The sequence below is a fragment of the Mustela nivalis genome, assembly GCF_964662115.1.
Source record: "Mustela nivalis genome assembly, chromosome: 9".
Lineage (NCBI taxonomy): Eukaryota > Metazoa > Chordata > Mammalia > Carnivora > Mustelidae > Mustela > Mustela nivalis.
Window position 1 is genome coordinate 38,456,832 of NC_139028.1, and position 20,457 is coordinate 38,477,288.

A 20,457-nucleotide genomic window follows, 5' to 3' on the forward strand; every position below is an offset into this window, starting at 1 on the left:
GATCTCAGGGTCCTGGGATTGAGCCCTGTATTGGGCCCTCTGTTCAGTGGGGAGCCTGCTTCCCCCACTCTCTCTGCTACCTGTGATCCTCTCTGTCAAATAAATAAAATCTTTAAAAAAAAATCAAGAAAGTTGCAAAAATAGTACAGTGAGTCCCTTGTACCCTTTATCTAGTTTCCATCAATGGTAAGAACATACAACTGTAGTACAACTTTAAAACCAACATATGGACAATGGAAGAAAATTGCTAACTAGACCACAGACCTTATTCAGCTTCACCAGATTTTATATGCATTCGTTTGTGGGTAAGTATAGGTCTATGCATGAACTATTTTGAATTCACAGAGAGTTTTCCACTGTGCTTGGTTACTCATGATTTGTCAGATTTTAGTGAGTTGAAAGGTCAGATAACCTGTGCCTAAGTGATATGTCTATGTCTGAGTTCCTTGAGGATAAAAATGGAAGAGCAACAAGAGGAAAATGTGAAAGAGAAAAAGGTTACTTATTTAACCACTGTAACTACAAAGTTTGCCTGTGTTTGAAATATAGAATCTGGAGGCTGTGAAAAAAGAATTAGAAAATCTCAAACGTGCAAGCTAACCTTACATCTAAAGGGGCTGGAGAAAGAAAAGAAAAGAAAGACAAAGCCAGAAGAAGAGAAATCATAAAGATTAGAACAGAAATCAATGAAATAGAAACTGAAAGAACAATATAATCTGATCAATGAAACTAGAAGACACTTCTTTGAAAGAATTAGGAAGATTAATAAACCCCACCTGGACTTGTCAAAAAGAAAAGAGAAAGGAACCAAATTAATAAAATCATGAATGGAAGAGGAGAGATCACAACCAACACTGAAAAAATACAATTATAAGAACATATTGTGAGCAACTATACCACAATAAATAAGGCAATCTGGAAGAAATTGATGCATTCCTAAAAACATATAAACTACCAAAACTGAAAGAGGAAGAAATAGAAAACTTGAACATACCCATAAACAGCAAAGAAATTCCATCAGTAATCAACCACCCCCCAACCAAAAAAAGGAATATGGGCCAGATGGTCTCACAGTGGAATTCTACCAAATATTTAAAGACATTTAATACCTGTTCTTCTGAAGCCATTTCAAAAAATAGAAATGGAAGGAAAATTTCCAAACTAATTCTATGAGGGCAGCATTACCTTGATCTCAAAACCAAAGACCCCACTGAAAAAGGAGAATTATAGACCAATATCCCTGATAAATATGTATACTAAAATTCTCACCAGAAGAATACACACCAACAGTACATTAAAAGGATTATTCACCATGATCAAGTGGGATTTATTCTTGGGCTGCAAGGGAGTTTCAACATCCACAAATCAATCAAAGTGATAAATCACTTTAATAAAAGAAAGGACAAGAACCATATGATCCTCTCAATCAATGCAGAAAAAGCATTTGACAAAAGACAGCATCCTTTCTTGATTAAAACTCTCCACAGTATAGGGATAGAGGAAAAATACCTCAATATCATAGACTCCATATATGAAAAGGCCACAATGAATATCATTCACAACAGGGAAAAATAGTGCTTTTCCCCTATGGTCAGGACCATGAAAGTTTGTCCATTATCACCACTGTTGTTCAACATAGTACTAGAAGTCCTTGCATCAGCAATCAGACAACAAAATGAATGAAAAAGCACCTGTGTCAGCAAAAAACAAGTCAAACTGTCACTCTTAACAGATTAATGATAATGATGTGGAAAACCCAAGAGACTCCATCCCAAAATTGCTGGAACTTATGTAGAAGTACAGCAATGTGGCAGAATATAAAATCAATGCACCAAAATATGTTGCATTTATATACACTAACAGTGAGACAGAAGAAAGAAAAATTAAGGAGTCTATCCCATTTATAGTAACACCAAAACAATAAAATACCTAGGAACAAACCTAACCAAAGAGTTAAAGTATCTGTACTCTGAAAACTATAGAACACTCATGGAAGAAATTAAGGAAGACACAAAGAGATAGAAAAACATCTCATGCTCATGGATTAGAAGAAAAAAAAAATCATGTCTATGCTACCCAGAGCAATATACACATTCAGTGCAATCCCTATTAAAATGCCACTGACATTTTTTATAGAGCTGGAATAAATACTCCTAAAATTTGTATGGAACCAGAAAAGACCCCAAATAGCCAAAGTAATGTTGAAAATGAAAACCAAAGATGGTGGTATCACCTTTCCTGACTTCAAGCTATATTACAAAGCTGTAATCATCAAGACAGTATGGTACTGGCACAGAAATAGACGCATAGATCAATGCAACAGAATAGATAGCCCAGAAACAGACCCTCAACTCTATGGTCAACTATTCTCTGGCAAAGCAGGAAAGAATATCCAGTGGAAAAAGTCTCTTCAACAAACGCGCTGTTGGGAAAATTGGGCAACTAACTACCTGCAGAAGAATCGAATTCAACCATTCTCTTACCCCATACACAAAGACAAACTCAAAATGGATGAAGGACCTCAATGTGAGAAAGAAATCCACCAAAATCCAAGAGAAGAACAGAGACAACAACCCCTTTGACCTTGCCCGCAGCAACTTTTTCCTAAATACATCTCCAAAAGCAAGAGAAACAAAAACAAAAGTGAACTATTGAGACCTCACCAAGATAAATCTTACGCACAGCAAAAGAAACAGTCAGCAAAATTAAAAGGGAACCTATAGAATGGGAAGATGCAAATATCTTATCACATATAAGGCTATTATCCAAAATCTTTCTAGAACTCATCAAATTCAACATCCAACAAACAAGCAAGCAAACAAACAAAAATCCAGTCAAGAAATATGCAGAAGACATGAACAGACATTCCTCCAAAGAAAACTGACAAATAGCCAACAGATAGATGACAAAATGCTCTACATCACTCAGCATCAGAGAAATATAAATCAAAACCATAATAAGATACCACCTCACACCAGTCAGAATATTCTCATTTATGTTTTAGGGTTTAGGAATATGACAAACTTCTACTACTATACATATTTGCCTGATACTTGAGAGAAATTGGATTCTTGGGCAGGGGGGTGCATGGCTCTAGTTCAGGATGAAGCTTAGAAGTATCCTTATATAAAAGATGTGAGGTACCATGCCATTCTCTGCTTTTGCTGCCTGCCAGTGTTATGTAACCCACAAGCAACCCCTTTCAGGAGCTCATGTCTGACGCCCAATGCCCATAACTGTTCTTCAGGAACATACTCTTTGCCTTCTTTGTTCTCAGCTGAAGACTATGTCTATTTAATCTTTAGGTACTTTGGAAAAATTAAATACCTATATAGTGTCTATTTTTTTTATAAGGATTACATGAAATAAGCCAGTTAAATTCCTAACATATTGACCCATAGTGTACTTAATATTTTTTCCTCCTGGGGCACCTTGGTGGCTCAGTGGGCTAAACATCCAACCTTTATCTCTGCTCAGGTGATAAATGATCATGAGTTTAAGCACCCTGCATTGGGCTCCATGGTGGATGTGGAAACTACTTTTAAAAAAATTGTTTTCTTCTTTACCTCCTCCCCACCCACATTTTCCTACACTTTAATAAGACAAAATCAAACAAACAAACAAAAATAACCTTGGATCTTATATGAAGATACTTTAAAACTTAATGCTTCATTATTGTCCAGCTACCTTTCACACTGTCAGTCTTTGTTCCCGTCTGTCTTTTTTCCAGTTTTACATAACAATCCCCAGACTGGCTAATGTGGAAAAGTAGTCCAAGCCTTAGTCTCATTCTGCTTGTGTCTTCAGAAGAATTTAACTTCTAGAAAACATTTATAAAATTTCAAAGAGTAGTATAATGAATATCTATACACAACCATATGAAAGTAAACTGTAGGCATACTCTCTTACTTCTCAAAATTTCAGAGCATATCTCCTAAGGACAAGAACATTCTGCAAAATAACCCTGGTATCACATCAGAAAATTTAATAACGATACAGTAATATTATCTAATATATACTCAGTATTGATATTTCCCCATTTATTCCCAAAATGTCCTATATAGGTTGTTTTTTCATGAAAGCTCTATCAAGAACTATGTATTACCTTTGGTTAAGTCTTTTTCCACTCCTTTAATCTAAAAAGATCTTCCCACCTCTTTTTGTCTTTTAGGACATTGACACTTTTGAGGAGTCCAGAACAGCTGTTTTATAAAAATTTCCACAATCTAGATTTGTCTCTTTTGTAGTTGTCGTTGTTTGTTTTTCTCCATACAATTAAATTCAGGTTAAACATTTTGGAAGGACTCATGTGCAGGCCAGTAGTTCTCAAACACTCTGGTCTTATTACCCCTTTCCTATACATGCTTAAAAATTATTGAAAGCCCAAAGAATTTTTGTTTATGTGGATTATATCTCTCTGCATTTATCATATTGTAAATTTAAAATGGTAAGCTTTGGAAACTTTTTATTAAGTCATTTAAAAAATAGCAAAATCATTTGATGTTAATTTTCCAGACCAAAAACTTTAGTGAAAAGTGTGACATTGTTTTACATTTTTACAAGTCATTTTAATGTCTACTTTAATGGAATGCAGCTGTGTTTCATATCTGTGCCTACAGTCAGCCTGTTGCAATATGTTGTTTTGGTTGAAGCATATGAAGAAAATGTGGCATCACACAGATATGTGGTTGAAAAATAGAGGAGTATTTTAACTGTCTTTTCAGTCTTGACAAGTCAACATTTTCTTAGGGATTGCAAAAGGATGATTTTCTATTTCTTTTATTTCTTCTGATTTTATCAGCTGTAAGTCTTTTTTATAGTTCTTTCTCTCTTCCAAAAGGTAATTTAGTAATCTTAAAATACTGGAAGGCCTAGTAGATGTTTATTTCCCCTTGATTATCAATTTTCAAAGTAATGAGTTTGTGCCTTAGCATCATCCTGTCATTTCCAGTGAGTATGATTTTTTTTTCTTTCTCTTCTTCTTTCCTTTCTTCCATATCATTATGTACTAATGGTTGCTTATGTAGTCAGTATGTTTTAATCACTTGAAATAAATTTTTTGATGTTTAAATTGTCTTTGGTCAGTGTGGCTTTGACACTGTTTCATTAACCCTCAGTAACATCAAAATAATTCACAACAAAGTATCACAGATTCAACTTGTACATTTTCTGCCACAGTCCTAGATCAACCATTCCTCCAAAGAGCTCTGGTTCCTTTCAGATGAAAATGATATTAGACAAAGCAATCTGGATCCCAGTGTTTATTGCTGCTGTGGTTGCATTTGCTTCTAGGCATTTTAAGTGGACCAACCTGAAAAACACATCTTTTTTAAGAAATGGGACAATCATGATTTACACCAGAGTTTCTCAGCATTGGCACTGCTGACATTTGGGCCCATTAATTCTTTGTTTGGGGGATTTTCCTGTGCACTGTAGGAAGTTTAATAGCATCCCTGGCCTCAGTAGCATCTACTACTCAGTTGTATGAACCAAAATTGTCCTCAGATAATTCCAGAGCTCGTGTAGGGGAAGACAAAAATGTCTTGTTGAGAAGCACTGGTTTACAATTTTATTTATAACAATATTAAAATAATTGTTATGGTTTTTATCTATATGTTTATGTATTTGTATGTGTGTTTTCACACACACATTTTCACAGTGCCAACAAAGCATGACCTCTAACAACAGCAGCTCTATGGGCTTGTTCTATGAGCTTCTTGTTCCATCTTCTCTATGAAACTTTGGTCCATTTCCATAATCATTAATTTTAAAAAAAAGTCTCACTTCAGTGATCAAAATGTACAGGCCGGCATGATAGTCAAAATTTCAAACTCTCACCTGATTTAGCATTTGTCCTTTGCTAGAGCTCAGTACTGCTGGGGGCCTGAAGCTACAGAGAACCAACAAGATCACCTTCTTCTATGTTTACCATGCTCACATTTCTAAGATTCCTTAACAGCTGATTTTGACCTTTTCTATGTAGAGGCATAGGAAAGAGAAGGGTTAAAAGGAGAGGCACAGTTGTACTTGGCAGGCACATATATGACTGTCACTGGAGTTTTCTGTGTTTGGTAGATGATTATAGCTGGCCATTTCTCCAGCAAGATACTTGGTGAAATTCTTGGGATATTTCACTGGAAAGCTCCAACTGTAATCCCATAATGTAGGTAATACCTCTCTTCTCTCTGGAAACATGTTACCTCTCCTCTCTTCTTACTTCTATTCTGTTTCTGGACTTCAAATGGTTGGTCCTACATAAACTCCTCTCCCTCTGTTGGATCAGAGTATCCTCTAATCTGTTCTCTCAGTTGTAACTATTTTTAATAAGAAATTAAAAAGCTTTTTATTGGCATAAATAATTTTAGGAAAGTATTCAAAGAGAGGTATAAAGCTTAATGAATTATCATTGAATAAATGAAACTAGGATATCATCATCCAGGTCAAATGATTTGCAAATCATTAGCTTTCCAGAAGTCTTCTTGCACCCCTTCCAGTCACTCCCAATAGGTAACTACCATCTAACTTCTAACATTATAGATGGTTTTAACTGTCTGGGGATTTTATATTAATGCAATCATATAGTATTTTATTTGTCTATTATTTTACATATTATATTTATGGATCCATCCATATTTTTGCGTAGGCTATTTATTCTCATTGCTGTATAGTAATGCATTGAAAAAATGAAAAAAATTGTTTATGTATTATTCTACAGATGATCATTGGAGTTTTCAGTTTGGGATTATTATAAACAGTGCTTCTATACATACTGTGGTATCTCTCTCTCTCTCTCTCTCTCTTTTTTTTTTTTTTTTTTTTTGCACATATGTATACCTGTCCTTACAGTTCAGTTTTGCATTTGGCTCTCCCTAAGAGTTTTAGGTCCTAGACAACTATTTGTTTCTTGGCACAGGTTCATACATCACATGGTAGAGAAAATCACTCTTTCAAAGGCCAAGATATTTGTATATTTTGTTTTTAGTCATGGGTGGCTCTTCTCCCCACCCAAAATTTGAGGGCAGATTCCTGGCTTCATCAGCATAGTTTGGGTAGTGTTCTCTAACCCATTTTCCATGGAAAAACAGCCTTTTGAGATTCTCCATTTTATGTAGGTTTCAGTTACTACACTCTTCTCCCAGTGGGGCTGGGGCCACAAATCCCAGGCCCTGTGGGTGTCAAACCCTAGTTCTTGGCTTCTAGGTCCTATATCTGATCTGAAACTTTTTCTGACCACAGTCCATTCCCGTTTAACCACTCTTTTTTCTTTCTTAATTTCTGGCTTATTAAGATTGGCCCCCCTCCTTTTCTGTTCTAGATTGTAATTAAACAACATACTTTTGTTTTTCTTCAACATTTGTGTTTGTGGTGGAAGCAGAGCCTCCGTAAGTATGGGCTCAGTTGCCTCAAGACCTTACTTCATGAATCATACCATACCAACTTTATTGTCTTTGTTCTTTATCTGTTAAACATATATATTCATTTATCTCACTATTTTACTACATGTTCCCCCACTTTATTACATGTTTTCCCCTCCTTTTTAAAGAAAGGCATAAAAATGTTGTGACCACTTATGCTTATGAGGCCACATAAATAATATAGAATTCTTATTTTAAAGGTAAATCTCTTTGTAGCTAATAAAGACTTCATTTCAAACAAAATGGAATTTTTGTCATGTATCTAAAATTTTATGTCATTAGGCACATAAAATGACCTACTCACATTTTAATAGTGCTTTTTTTCACAGAATATGATTCTCTTAATAATAGTAAAAATTGAAGTTATATTAATATATTAAATGCAGAGAGCAGTTGGAAATAATATATAAGTATAGCCAGCCATTCAGTAATCCCTTTTTTCAGATCATTAAAATTGGAGGGGGAGAAGAACTATGAGAGTCTGTGGACTCAGAAGCAAACTGAGGGTTTTGGGGGGGGGGGCAGGTTGGGAAAGCCTGGTGGTGGGTATTAGGGAGGATGTGCATTGCATGGAGCACTGAGTGTGGTGCATAAACAATGAATCTTGGAACACTGAAAAAATAAAATAAAAATTTAAAAATATAAATATTTCAGAAATAATAAGGACTTCTGTCTTTGCAAAGGTAGATGTTAAGAATAAGCTTGCTGGGGCACCTGCGTGGCTCAGTCATTAAGCATCTGCTTTTGACTCAGGTCATGATCCCAGGACCCTGGGTTTGACCCCACATCAGGCTCCTTGCTCAATGGGAGTCCTGTTTCTCCCTCTCTCATTCCCCCCTCTTTTGTTCCCTCTCTTGCTCTCTCTCTTTCTGTGTCAAATAAATAAATTAAAAAATAAATAAAAATAAGCTTGTTATAAATGAACAAAGGAAAAAAGAGACAGACTCTTAAATATAAGGAACAAACTAGTGGTTACCAGAGGGAAGGTGGGTTGGGGGGATGGGTGAAAATGGATAAAGGGGATTAAGAGTACACTTACCATGATGAGCACTGAGTGACATATTGAAACATGGAACTACTATATTGTATGTTTGAAACTCATATAACACTATATGAATTATACTGGAATTTAAAAATTATAATGAACAATAAAAGTATAAAAAATAAGCTTGTTAAAGATACTAACTCATGATCTATTAACATAAAAAGGCAAGAATTTTCTTGAAATAACAGGCATTCTGTATACAAACATTGAAAGGTGCTAAAAATCTGGAGCAACAGATTTTTTTTAAAGTTAGTATATATGATTATAAGTAAAATATTACTATAGAGTTTATATTGTTGAGTACAACCATAGTTATGGCTTTAAGTGAAAAAATAAATATAATTAAGTACACATATATTCAACAAATATTTATTGGACTCTTAATTTACATAAGAGTTACAAAAGACCTAGTTTTTAACTTCACAAAACCTAAGGAAGTCAAGCAGTATTTACAATACATACATATTGAATATTTAGTTGTTTACACAGAGGAAATGTCTAGGTCTTTCTGGAGTCAGTTAAGACCAGATTTGAAAGATAACCAAGAGTTTGCCAAGCAGATAAATTTAGAAAAAGGAGGAGAGTCATAAAGACATGAGAGATTTGGGAGAAATATAAGGATGTTGGTACAGCTAGAACATAAAATGAAAGAGAATATGTAATTTAAAAGAAAAGATGTAATAGTAATCACCCCTTGCTTTTCCTACCCTAATCTATAAACAATATTTTCCAAGGGGAAAGAGGAAAATGTAGTGCTCTATTACAGACCTTTGGCAATATTGCATCAGGTTTCAAAAAGGGCAGATGACATATCCTTTCCCCTGCTTGATTAAGCAAATGTTTAAGGTACTTCTGTGTTCCTTTACCATAAACTTTGGCCAGAAGAGTATATCTGATTTTATTGTTGACTACTATAAAATATTAAAGGAAATTTAACAATCTTCTAAAATCACTTTTCACGCTTAAGAAGTATAAGCTAGAGGCGCCTGGGTGGCTCAATGGGTTAAAGCCTCTGCTTTCAGCTCAGGTCATGATTCCAGGATCCTGGGATGGAGCCCCATATCTCTGCTCAGCAGGGAGCCTGCTTCCTCCTCTCTCTCTGCCTGCTTCTCTGCCTACTTGTGACCTCTGTCTGTCAAATAAATAAATAAAATCTTAAAAAAAAAAAGAAGTATAAGCTAAAGATGTTAAAAACTCAGTCTGTGTTACAAGACTTTATTCAAAAATAAAGCATGCAAAAAAGTAAATTTTCCAGTTAATTAAGGTTTATGTGTTTAAGCTGAGATTTTTTTTGTTCAACCCAAATAAATTAGATTGTCCATCTTTATTAAATGGAACATATTTGTGGTTTAATATCATCATGGTTAAATATTAAATTCATTTTTCAGACCTTTTGAAAATATGTTATTTCTCCTGCACATATGATCCCAGGATCACACATTTGTCCACATTTCTTCTTGTCCTCTCCTTCATTCAATACTTCTCATTGTTTTAATTTTTTCTCTCTTTATCATTATTTTTATCTATTGTATTTTCTAAATTGCAGCCAAAATTAACTGCAGTAAAGTCAATACAATCAGTAATTTTTTTTTTCATGTGTTACAATCATTAGACCCTTTAAAAGTAAGATAGCTCCAGGATATTCCAAAAGCATTAAGTGTATAGATTTTATAATGGCCTATCTTAGAAATGTCTTTAATTCTTTAGTCTGTATCTATGTTCTTGATGCTTGAGATGTCAGAAAGAAAAAGTTTTACTACAGTTTGACGATCTTATAGAACTAATACTTACCAACAACATGTAACTAATCTTGAAATGATGGAAAGATTTAAGGGCAATCTGATGCTGACACCATTAAGAAGATGCACAGAAATACTGTGTAAACCCTCAGATTGATTTATAAGGTGCGTTCATCTCATTAAGGCTTATGAAGACACAGGTAAAGTATTAAATAGATTTGGAGCATCACCAATATTCATGTATGCCAAGCAAAAGCCTGGCTGAGACAGTAATCCACTCACTGATGTGCACTTTTTAAAGTTGTCAGTGCATAAAATTTCCAATGGTATTTAGATATCATAGATAACTTTTGTGTGTGTGTGTGTTTTGTTTGTTTGTTTGTTTGTTTGTTTGTTTTTTAGGGCAGCATAACTATTTATGTGCTGGAAGAAATGACTGCATTGTTGATAAAATCCGCAGAAAAAACTGCCCAGCATGTCGCCTTAGAAAATGCTGTCAGGCTGGCATGGTCCTTGGAGGTAATGCTTATATTTTCATCATTAATATGTTGAGTATTTATACTCTAAAACCATGGATCAGGAAATTCTAGTTTTCTTATACATCTTTGTTCCTGGTTTACTTTTTCTGTCATGATTATTGGTGTCTGAATTAAGTAACCATTACTATCCCATTAACTATAGATTTTCATTATTTTGAGGTCTGTTATGAGAAGTAGTAAGCCTTCATTTACTTATATTGCTTATAAGTAGATGTTATGAGAAGTTCACCAGTTTCTTAGTAAGTTACATGAGTTGGATCTAGCCTCTGACATTGATTATCTGTGTGGCTCTGATAAGTCACCAACCCATTCTGGGCATCAGTATCCTTATCCATAAAATGGGAGCACTGAAGTTCTTTCCAACTCAAAAACTGATTCTGTGAATTGATTAAGTACATTAATCTCCATCTCTCCTTCTCCCCAATAATCTCTCCCATCCTACATCCCTACCTCATTCTCTTTAAGTAACTATTTATTGAGCCCTTACTACTTACCAGGTACTATACTAAGTTCTGGGAGTGTATATACATACATACACACATATATACATGCATAAACACACATATAAATACATAAATAAAACCTACCATCTGCCCAAGAAGAAACCTACCATCTGCTTACATTCTGGGGAAAGAAGCAATAAATACTTATGTCAAATTATGATAAGGGCTATCAAAAATATGATATAGGGTAAGTTAGGGAAAGGAATCACTCCTGAATCCTTTATTTTCATTTCATTTAGCCATTTATTTTTTCCCCTTCTTTTTTTTTTTTTAAGATTTTATGTATTCATTTGAGAGAGAGAGAGCACAAGCAAAGGGAGAGGCAGAGGAAGAGGGAGAAGCACTCTCCCCACTGAGCTGGGACCCCAATGTGGGGCTCCTTCCCAGTTCCTGGAGATCATGATCTGAGCCAAAGGCAGACATTTAACCATCTGAGCCATCCAAGCCCCCTTTTCCCCTTATAAATATATTTACTTTTTGTTCTATCCTCCCTAAGTTTTTATTTTCAAGTATTCTTTTTTTTCCCCCTTTCTTCAAATTTGTATTTTAATCCCAGTTAGTTAACATACAGTGTAATATTAGTTTCAGGTATAGAATTTAGTGATTCATCACTTACATTCAATACACAGTGTGGATCACAAGTGCCTTCCTTATCCCCCCCCCATCCATTTCACCCATCCCCCTTACCAACTCCCCTTTAATAAGCTTCAGTTTCTTGGTTTGCATGTATCTCTCCTTTTTTCACCCCTATGTTCATTTGCTTTGTTTCTTAAATTCTACGTGTGATTGAAATCATATGGTGTTTCTCTTTCTCTGATTGGCTTATTTTGCTTAGCATAATATACTTTACCTCCATCCACATTGTTGCAAATGGCCAAGAGTTCATTCGATATTATGACGGAGTAAAATTCCATTATATTTACATATCATGTCTTTATCCACTCATCAGTTGATGGACATTTGGGCTTTTTCCATACTTTGGGTGTTGTTCATAATGCTGCTATAAACATTTTGGTGCAGGCACTAGGGTGGCTCAGTCAGTTAAGCATCTACCTTTGGCTCAGGTCATGATCCCGGGATCCTGGCAACAAGCCCCTTGTTGGGCTCCCTGCTCAGCACGGAGTTTGCTTCTCCCTCTCCCTCTGCCCCTCCTCCCTTCTCATTCTCTCCCTCCCTCTCTCTCTCAAATAGATAAATAAATAAAAATCTTTAAAAAAATCAATAAATAAATATCAGGGTACATGTATCCCTTCAAATTAAAATGTAATCATATGATGTTTCTCTTTCTTTGATTCTATCCTTTGCATAAATACCTACTGGTGCAAATACTGGATCCTAGGGTCATTCTATTTTTAAGTTTTTGAGGAACCTGCATACTGTTTTTCAGACTACGCATCAGTTTGCATTCCCACCAACAGTGTAAGAAGGTTTCCCTTTCTCTACATACTCGCCAACACCTGTTGTTTCTTGTGTTGTTCATTTTAGCCGTTCTGACAGGCATGAGATGGTATCTCATTATAGTTTTGATTTTTATTTCCCTGATGTTGAGTAGTGTTGAGTATTTTTTCACGTGTCTGTTAGCCATCTGTATGTTTTCTTTAGAAAATTATCTATTGATATCTTCTGCCCATTTCTTAACTGGATTATTTGGTTTTTAGGCATTGAGTTGAATAAGTTCTTTACAGATTTTGGACACTAACCCTTTATCTGTCATTTGCAAATATCTTCCCCATTCCATAATTTACCTTTTAATTTTGTTCATTGTTTCCTTCAGTATGCAGAAGGTTTTTATTTCAATGTAGTCCCAAGAGTTTATTTTTGTTTTTGTTTCCCTTGCCTCAGGAGACATAGCTAGTAAGAATTTGCTATGGCTGATGTCAAAGAGGTTACATGTTCTCCTCAGGAGAGGTTTCCTGTCTCACATTTAGGTCTTTCATCCATTTTGAATTTATTTTTGTGTATGGTGTAAGTGGTCCAGTTTTGTTCTTTTTCATGATGTTTTCCAGTTCTCTTCCAGGATTTTGATGGTTTCCTGTCTCACTTTTAAGTCTTTTATCCATTTTGGATATGTGTGTGTGTGTGTGTGTGTGTGTGTGTGTGTGTGTGTGTGTGTATGGTGTAAGAAAGGGTACAGTTTCATTCTTCTGCATGTTGCTGTCCAGTTTTTCCAACACCATTTGTTGAAGAGCAAGCCTTTTTTTTTTCCATTGAATATTCTTTCCATTTTATCAAAGATTAATTGAACGTATAGTTGTGGGTTAGTTTCTGGGTTTTCTTTTCTGTTCCACTGATCTATGTGTCTCTTTTTTTGCCAGTACCATACTGTCTTAATCACTACAACTTTTTAATATAACTTGAAGTCCGGAATTGTGATGTTTCCATCACTTAACTATTTCTTCGGCAATATATCTGATAGCATGCATACAGTGTAATAGTTATTTTTTTAAAAAAACACATTAGTATGAACTTATAAGATTTTTGTAGTTTTTTTCTTTTATATGTATTTTTTTTAAGATTTTATTTCTTTATTTGACAGAAAGAACTAAAGAGCCTAAGCAGGTGGGGGACCATAGAAGGAGAGGGAGAAGCAGGCTCCCCACTGAGCAGGGAGCCCAATGTGTGGCTCAGTATCAGGACCCTGCAATCATGACCTGAGCTGAAGGCAAATGCTTAACCATCTGAATCACATAGGTGCCCCTCATGTATGTATGTGTGTGTGTGTGTGTGTGTGTGTGAGTGTGTGTGTGTGTGTGTGTGTGTGTGTATATAATTTCTATAGAAATATACTTGACATATAAGTAACCTTAGTTTCAGGTATAAAACTTAGTGTTTTGACTGCTCCATATATTATGCTAGGCTCATCATGAGTGTAACAACAATCTGTCATAGAATTCTATTGATTTATAGATTCATTGATTTAAATTCCCTATGCTGTAGCTTTCATCCCTGTGACTTACTCATTTCATGGATAGATAACGTGTGCTTCTCACTCCCTTTCACCTATTTGGTGATTATCCCAGTACCTTCCACTCTGGTAACCATGTTTGGTTTCTGTATTTATGGGTCTATTTATGCTTTTTTATTTGTTTAGACTTTAAATATAAGTGAAATCATATGGTATTTGACTTGCTCTGACATATTTCACTTAACATACTGCCCTCAAAGTCCATCTATGTTGTTGCCAATGGCAAAATCACATTCTTTTTTTGACTGAGTCCAGTGCATATATATACCACATCTTCTTTATCCATTCATCTATTGGTGGACACTTGGGTTGCTTCATATTTTGGTTATCATTTATAATGCTGAAATAGACATAGGGGTGCATATATCTTTTCAAATTAGTGTTTTTGTTTTCTTTGAGGTCCAGTAGTGGAATTACCGAATCATATGGTATTTCCATTTTTAATTTTTTGAGGAATACCTGTACTGTTTTCCATAGTGGCTGCACCAATTTTCATTCCCATGAACAGGGCCCAAGTCTTCTTTTTTTCTCCAAATCCTTGTGAACCCTTGTTATTTATTGTCTTTATGGTTCTATTATTCAGACAGGTATAGGGTGATATCTCATTGTGGTTTTGGTTTGCATTCCCCTAATGATAAGTGATGTTGAATATCTTTCATGTGTTTGTTGACCATCTGTATGTTTTCTTTGGAAAAATGTCTATTCTGGTCCTCTGCCCATTTTTAATCAGTTGATTTTTTTGTTGTTGTTGAATCATGTAAGATCTTTATACATTTTAGATATTAAGACCTTATTAGATATATCATTTGAAAATATTTTCTTGCATTATGTAGGCTGCCTTTTTGGTTTGTTGATGGTTCCTTCATTGTCCAAAAGCTTTTTATTTTGATATAGTCCAGTAGTTTAATTTTGCTTTTATTTCCCTTGCCTGAGGAGACCTAACTAGAAAAATGTTGCTAAGGTTGATGTTCAAGAGATTACTATCTGTGTTTTCATCTGAGAGGTTAATGGTTTTCAGTTTCACATTTAGGCCTTTAATCCATTTTGAGGTTTTTTTGGTGGATGGTGTAAGAAAGTGATTGAATTTCATTCTTTTGTACATATCTATCCAGTTTTCACAGCACTATTGAAGAGACTTTTTCCTGTTACATATTGTTACCTACTTTGTCATAGATTAATTTACCCTATAAGATTGGCTTACTTCTGGGTCTCTATCATGTTACATTGAGCTGTGTGTCTGTTTTTGTGCCGGTACCATACTGTTTTGATTACCACAACTTTGTAGTATATCTTGAAATCCACAACTGAGATACCTCCAGCTTTGTTCTTCTTTCTCAAGACTGCTTTTGCTCTTCAAGTTCTTTTGTAGTTCCATACAAATTTTAGAATTATCTGTTCTAGTTCTATGGCAAATGCTATTGGTATTAGCAAATACGAATTGTACTGAATCTGTAGATTGCTTTGGATAGCATGGACATTTCAATGGTACTAATTCTTCCAATCCAAGTTCATAGTATATGTTTCCATTTGTGTCCTCTTCAATTTCTTTCATTAATGTCTTATAGTTTTTATAGTACAGGTCTTTCACCTCATTGATTAGGTTTGTTTCTAGATATTTTATTCTTTTTTGGTACAATTGTAAATGGTATTATTTTCTTATTTCTCCTTCTGATACATTGTAATTTGTATATAGAAACATAACAGATTTCTTTATATTAATTTTGTATCCTGAAACTTTACTCAATTTTCAGAAAAGCCAATTATTTAGTGGGAACAGCAATGAAACTTCAAAGTTACTCTGTGCCAGTTAGTATCTGGAGTTTGACTGTTTTGTAGGCAGTGGAATCAGTGACTTTTCTAACAAACTATTCATGAAATAAGATCCAGGTTTCTAAATGCAGCACATGGAGCCTTTCCTTACCTAATAAGTAGTCTCTCTTTTTCTAAGTCCTTCGTTCATCAGTCCTTTGGGAAGCTACACTGTAGTCAGAGGCTCTCACCTGTCTTTGCATGTATTTTGCTTTTGTCTGTATCATTCTCCCTTTAGTCTTCATGAACTCTTACTTGTCTTCCATATGAAGTGTGACTTTCTTGTGAAATTTTCCCATCTCTTCAGTCACTGTAAGAGATTTTGTAGGAATACAGTTATCATAATTTTTCATATCTGGAAAAGTTGAAAGCCTTGAATGAGCTTGGGTTGTAGTGTGTCCTCATTTTACTTACTTCAGCATTTCTACTCTTAGAATGGAAGATGGAGCAAATTGACCAAAGCAGAAGTGATTGAATACACAACCATCAAGAAATGGGATTATTCAAAGGGGAGACTTCTCTCCCTCTGTAGACAGAGAAACTGGTGTTCATTTGGAAGAGAGACTTTGGTTCTAGTTAACAACACAGATGCTCAGTGAGAAATAGAATAAAAGAAGAGAGTTTTATAGAAGACTTAGAACTGGGAAGAAAGAGGAAGATACCAGTTCAGAGACATAGACTAATTTAGCAGCAAAAAAGAGTGGGCAACAAGACCATGTTGGTGCAAAGCTGTTATAATTGACTTCATTTTCTTTATATTTCTTCAGCTTAAGGGAAGAATTGCTTCTGTTATAGGACAGAACTCAATTCAGAGGTAAATAGCCCTAACCTCAGAGAGTATAGTAAGAAATAGGCAGAAATGTGAGTAGATAGTTATCATTGTCCAGGTATAATATCCTCAATTTTGTTGTGTTTCCAAGGTTTATTATTGATATCATGTGCCTCAGTTCTCCCAGAATTTTATGGATTTTTCTCCTTTTGCATAATTTACTTCAATCAGTGTACTACTTTCTATGGCCAGTGACTATAAAAGTCATCATCCAAACTAGAATACCGCTGAGGATGAAATGGAGCACTATCAATAACTAAACTAGGATGATGTGGCTCAGGCAGTTAAGTGTCTGCCTTTATTTTCAAATCATGATCCCGGGGTCCTAGAATTGAGTTCTGCATCAGGCTCCCTGCTCAACAGGGAGCCTTCTTCTCCCTCTGCCCCTCACCCTGCTTGTGCTTTCTCGCTCTTTCTATCAAATAAATAAATAAATAAAAACTTTTTAAAAAATAACTAAACTGGAATAACAGGTATAAACTGAAACTGTCTCAGACTAACTAAGCTGTAGGGAAAGTCCCCCATTTTTCCCACTTAAAAGATGCAAATGTGTTCTGGCCCAAATTAATACATAAACTTCTGGAGATATAGATAAAATAGTCAAATGTTTACTTATATATTGCATTAATTTAGTTAAACACAAGAATTTAAGTCACATGCAAAAATTTACTGAATTAGAAGTATTGTATGTCTAGTCTAACATTTCATCAATAATTTTATTCAAACTAATTTCACAAAACTTTGCCAGCAGGATCTTTGGTTCTCAGTACAGCCAATCTGTAAGTCAGCTAATCATTTGCCAGAATTCATCATTATTTTATCTAAAATATTTGATATGTAGTACTTTTTGAATCAATGGGTAGTATTGTAACTGGAAATATATCCCAAGCCAAATATAGTCATCTACATAATATAACTATTTTAATATTTGTCCCAGAAGAATTTTTTTAATGATTCCCCATAACAACTTGCTGTATTATTTAATTATAAAATATATTAAGCCTGAAAAATTCATTAAAATAAATAAGTACCTATGTACCTATCACTCAGTTTTTAATATCAGATCATTTTTTATATTTTCTTCATTTCTGTTGTAAGAAATAATTGAAGCTTTTGATATGTTCTTCCCTAAACTCAGACTAATTCCTCAACAAATTTCTTTGCCTCTTTTAAAAAAATATCAGGTGTTCTCTACAAACCTTCCAAACTACCACTGTTTGAAGTTATTTCAGTTTAATTTGTCTTTGGCAGCATATTGTCATTCAAAACAATTTAGAGTTTCATAATGTTACATTGCTCATAGGACTAATATATAATGCAGTATCTTTGTTTCTGAGGGATAATTCTCAGATTTAAAAAAAAAAAAAAGGAAAAAGCCTTCCTGTATTTCAGGCATATATGAAAGAGTGATTGAATTCTAGTATTATATGTGGTCACGTCACACATTTAGAAATACAAAATGCATTATTTATTTGATAAACAGATTTTCACAAAGGTTTATTTGTTGGATGAAACTGGCAATGATCTGCCTGAGAGAATTGGTAACAAAAGTCTATAGAGTCAATAATCCAATTCTTACAAATCATGAAGGTACTCTTTTTTAACTAGATTCTAATTACTAATTCTGTATTAAATTTCTGGAGTAAGGGGAAACATACTTGTGGTCTACTGAGAATGTGAGAACATCCTTTGGATGATAATCAAGGTTGCTCCTGGTTGGATTCTTCCTTAATTAGAAGCATTTCACTTAAGTAATAATTCACTACTGGAAATGGAAATGCAAGCTTCACCTCCCTCCCTTCCTTCCTTCCTTCCTTCTTTCCTTCCTTGTTTATCACTCCTTCTTGAGATTTCTCATTTCTGATATAGACATTTAAATAACAAAAGATGAAACAAAGAGAGAACATTGAAACATTTTTAAAGACTTAATAAAGTATATGGTAGAAGTCAAAAATATTAAAGTTTTAGGATGTCATGACATAGTTATTGCAGGTTGTTCTTTTTTTTTTTTTAATTTTTTTTTTATAAACATATATTTTTATCCCCAGGGGTACAGGTCTGTGAATCACCAGGTTTACATACTTCACAGCACTCACCAAAGCACATACCCTCCCCAATGTCCATAATCCCACCCCCTTCTCCTAAATCCCCTCCCCCCAGCAACCCTCAGTTTGTTTTGTGAGATTAAGAGTCACTTATTGCAGGTTGTTCTTAACAGCTTCAGCAACTATATTCTGTTATGCCCGAGTTTTCCCCTCTGAGAGACCACGAAAGAGCCAAGCACCAATGCAGTAACACGAGGGTTTATTTGACAAGCTTAAGCTTGGGCCCAAGTATACCCGGTGCAGCGGAGTAGGGACTTGGACCCCGAACCAAATTACAGTCAGAGTTTTTAAAGGCAGAGTAGGGGTGGACTCGGCGGTGGGTGAGGACAAAGGGGATGATGTTAGTCTCTAAGGAATTTTGGAAGCAACGTCTCCAGGACCTTGAGAAGCTAGCTATTGTTGGGAAAAAGATTATTTATTACTAGTAATAAAAAATCTTCTCATGAAACCCTTTAGATGTATATCAGTGGATCATATGCTTGGGAATGGTTGCTGATACTATCTTGGAGGTTTAGAGATAAAGTTTAACATTTCTCCTATCAAGTGTCCTTGTTAGTGAGATTTGGGTTTAGAAGAAATTTAACTTTATTTTCATTTCCTTCTGCTTCAGACTCCTTCAGTTTTATGGTGGGGAGGGCGACATTAGGGCTTGGGAACTGAGTTATTTGCCTCTGGAAATTGGGCCATCGTTAAATCTCTAGGACATTTGTAAACCAAGGGAGACTCCTGTCTTGCAGGATTGTGATCTCTGCAAGTTAACTATTTGTTTTTCTTAGGGCAGCCAGTGGTGGCTGAGGAATGTCTCACATATTTACTGAGGGGAGGGGAGCAGGTGGAGAAGGGGTGCAAGGTGCCAGCTTTTGCTTTGCCAAGATGTCAGGGCTTATGTCAGGGCTAGACTCGATGTGGGTACAGCCTTGTTTTTTTTGGCCCCTACATGTTCTAATTATAAGAATTGTGTTTGAGTTATTGGGTCTCTTAGTTGCATATAATTCGTATTTTTAAATTAATCACTTCCTTGCCTTCACCAGGTCACAGTGAACTCTAGCATTTTGTTCATTGCCGTACAGCACCGAGTAGGAAAGATAGTTACACACTGAAGGATGGTAATATATCTTCTAATTTAGAAATTCTGCTTCTAACTTCTTTCCTTTGGAAAACATGTTTGTGTTATGATTCACAAAAAATTCTAAAATGAATAGAGCTCTGTATTTGCATTTGTGGTAAAAATGCTAACTTATTATAAAGGTAATTAGTTCTTAAAAAATAAATAGCTTTCTGTGTAAAAGAATGATTAAATGCATAGTTAATGTTAGCTGACTTTTTCAGGCTGGAATTTTTTACAAGGTTATTTATTTAGTTAGTTAGTTAGAGAGGCTTTTCTTCAGATTTTAAAAAGTTATGTTAGAAAGCTAGTTTATCCCCTACCTCCTCCTACCCTTAGATTTACACCCCTGTCTCTTGGCAAAGAGAGTAATTTTCTGGGCTACAAACTATGGGTTGTGTAG

General features: G+C 35.0%; 1 protein-coding gene across 1 annotated transcript in view; it reads left to right on the top strand.

Annotated features, from left to right (window-relative positions):
• The window catches only part of PGR (progesterone receptor), a 96,447-nt gene that overhangs the window by 33,102 nt on the left and 42,888 nt on the right, over positions 1 to 20,457 (top strand). The window contains exon 3 of the mRNA XM_082683348.1: positions 10,602 to 10,718. Within this exon, the coding sequence (XP_082539474.1) occupies positions 10,602 to 10,718 (117 nt within the window). The remainder of the gene's footprint in view (positions 1 to 10,601; positions 10,719 to 20,457) is intronic.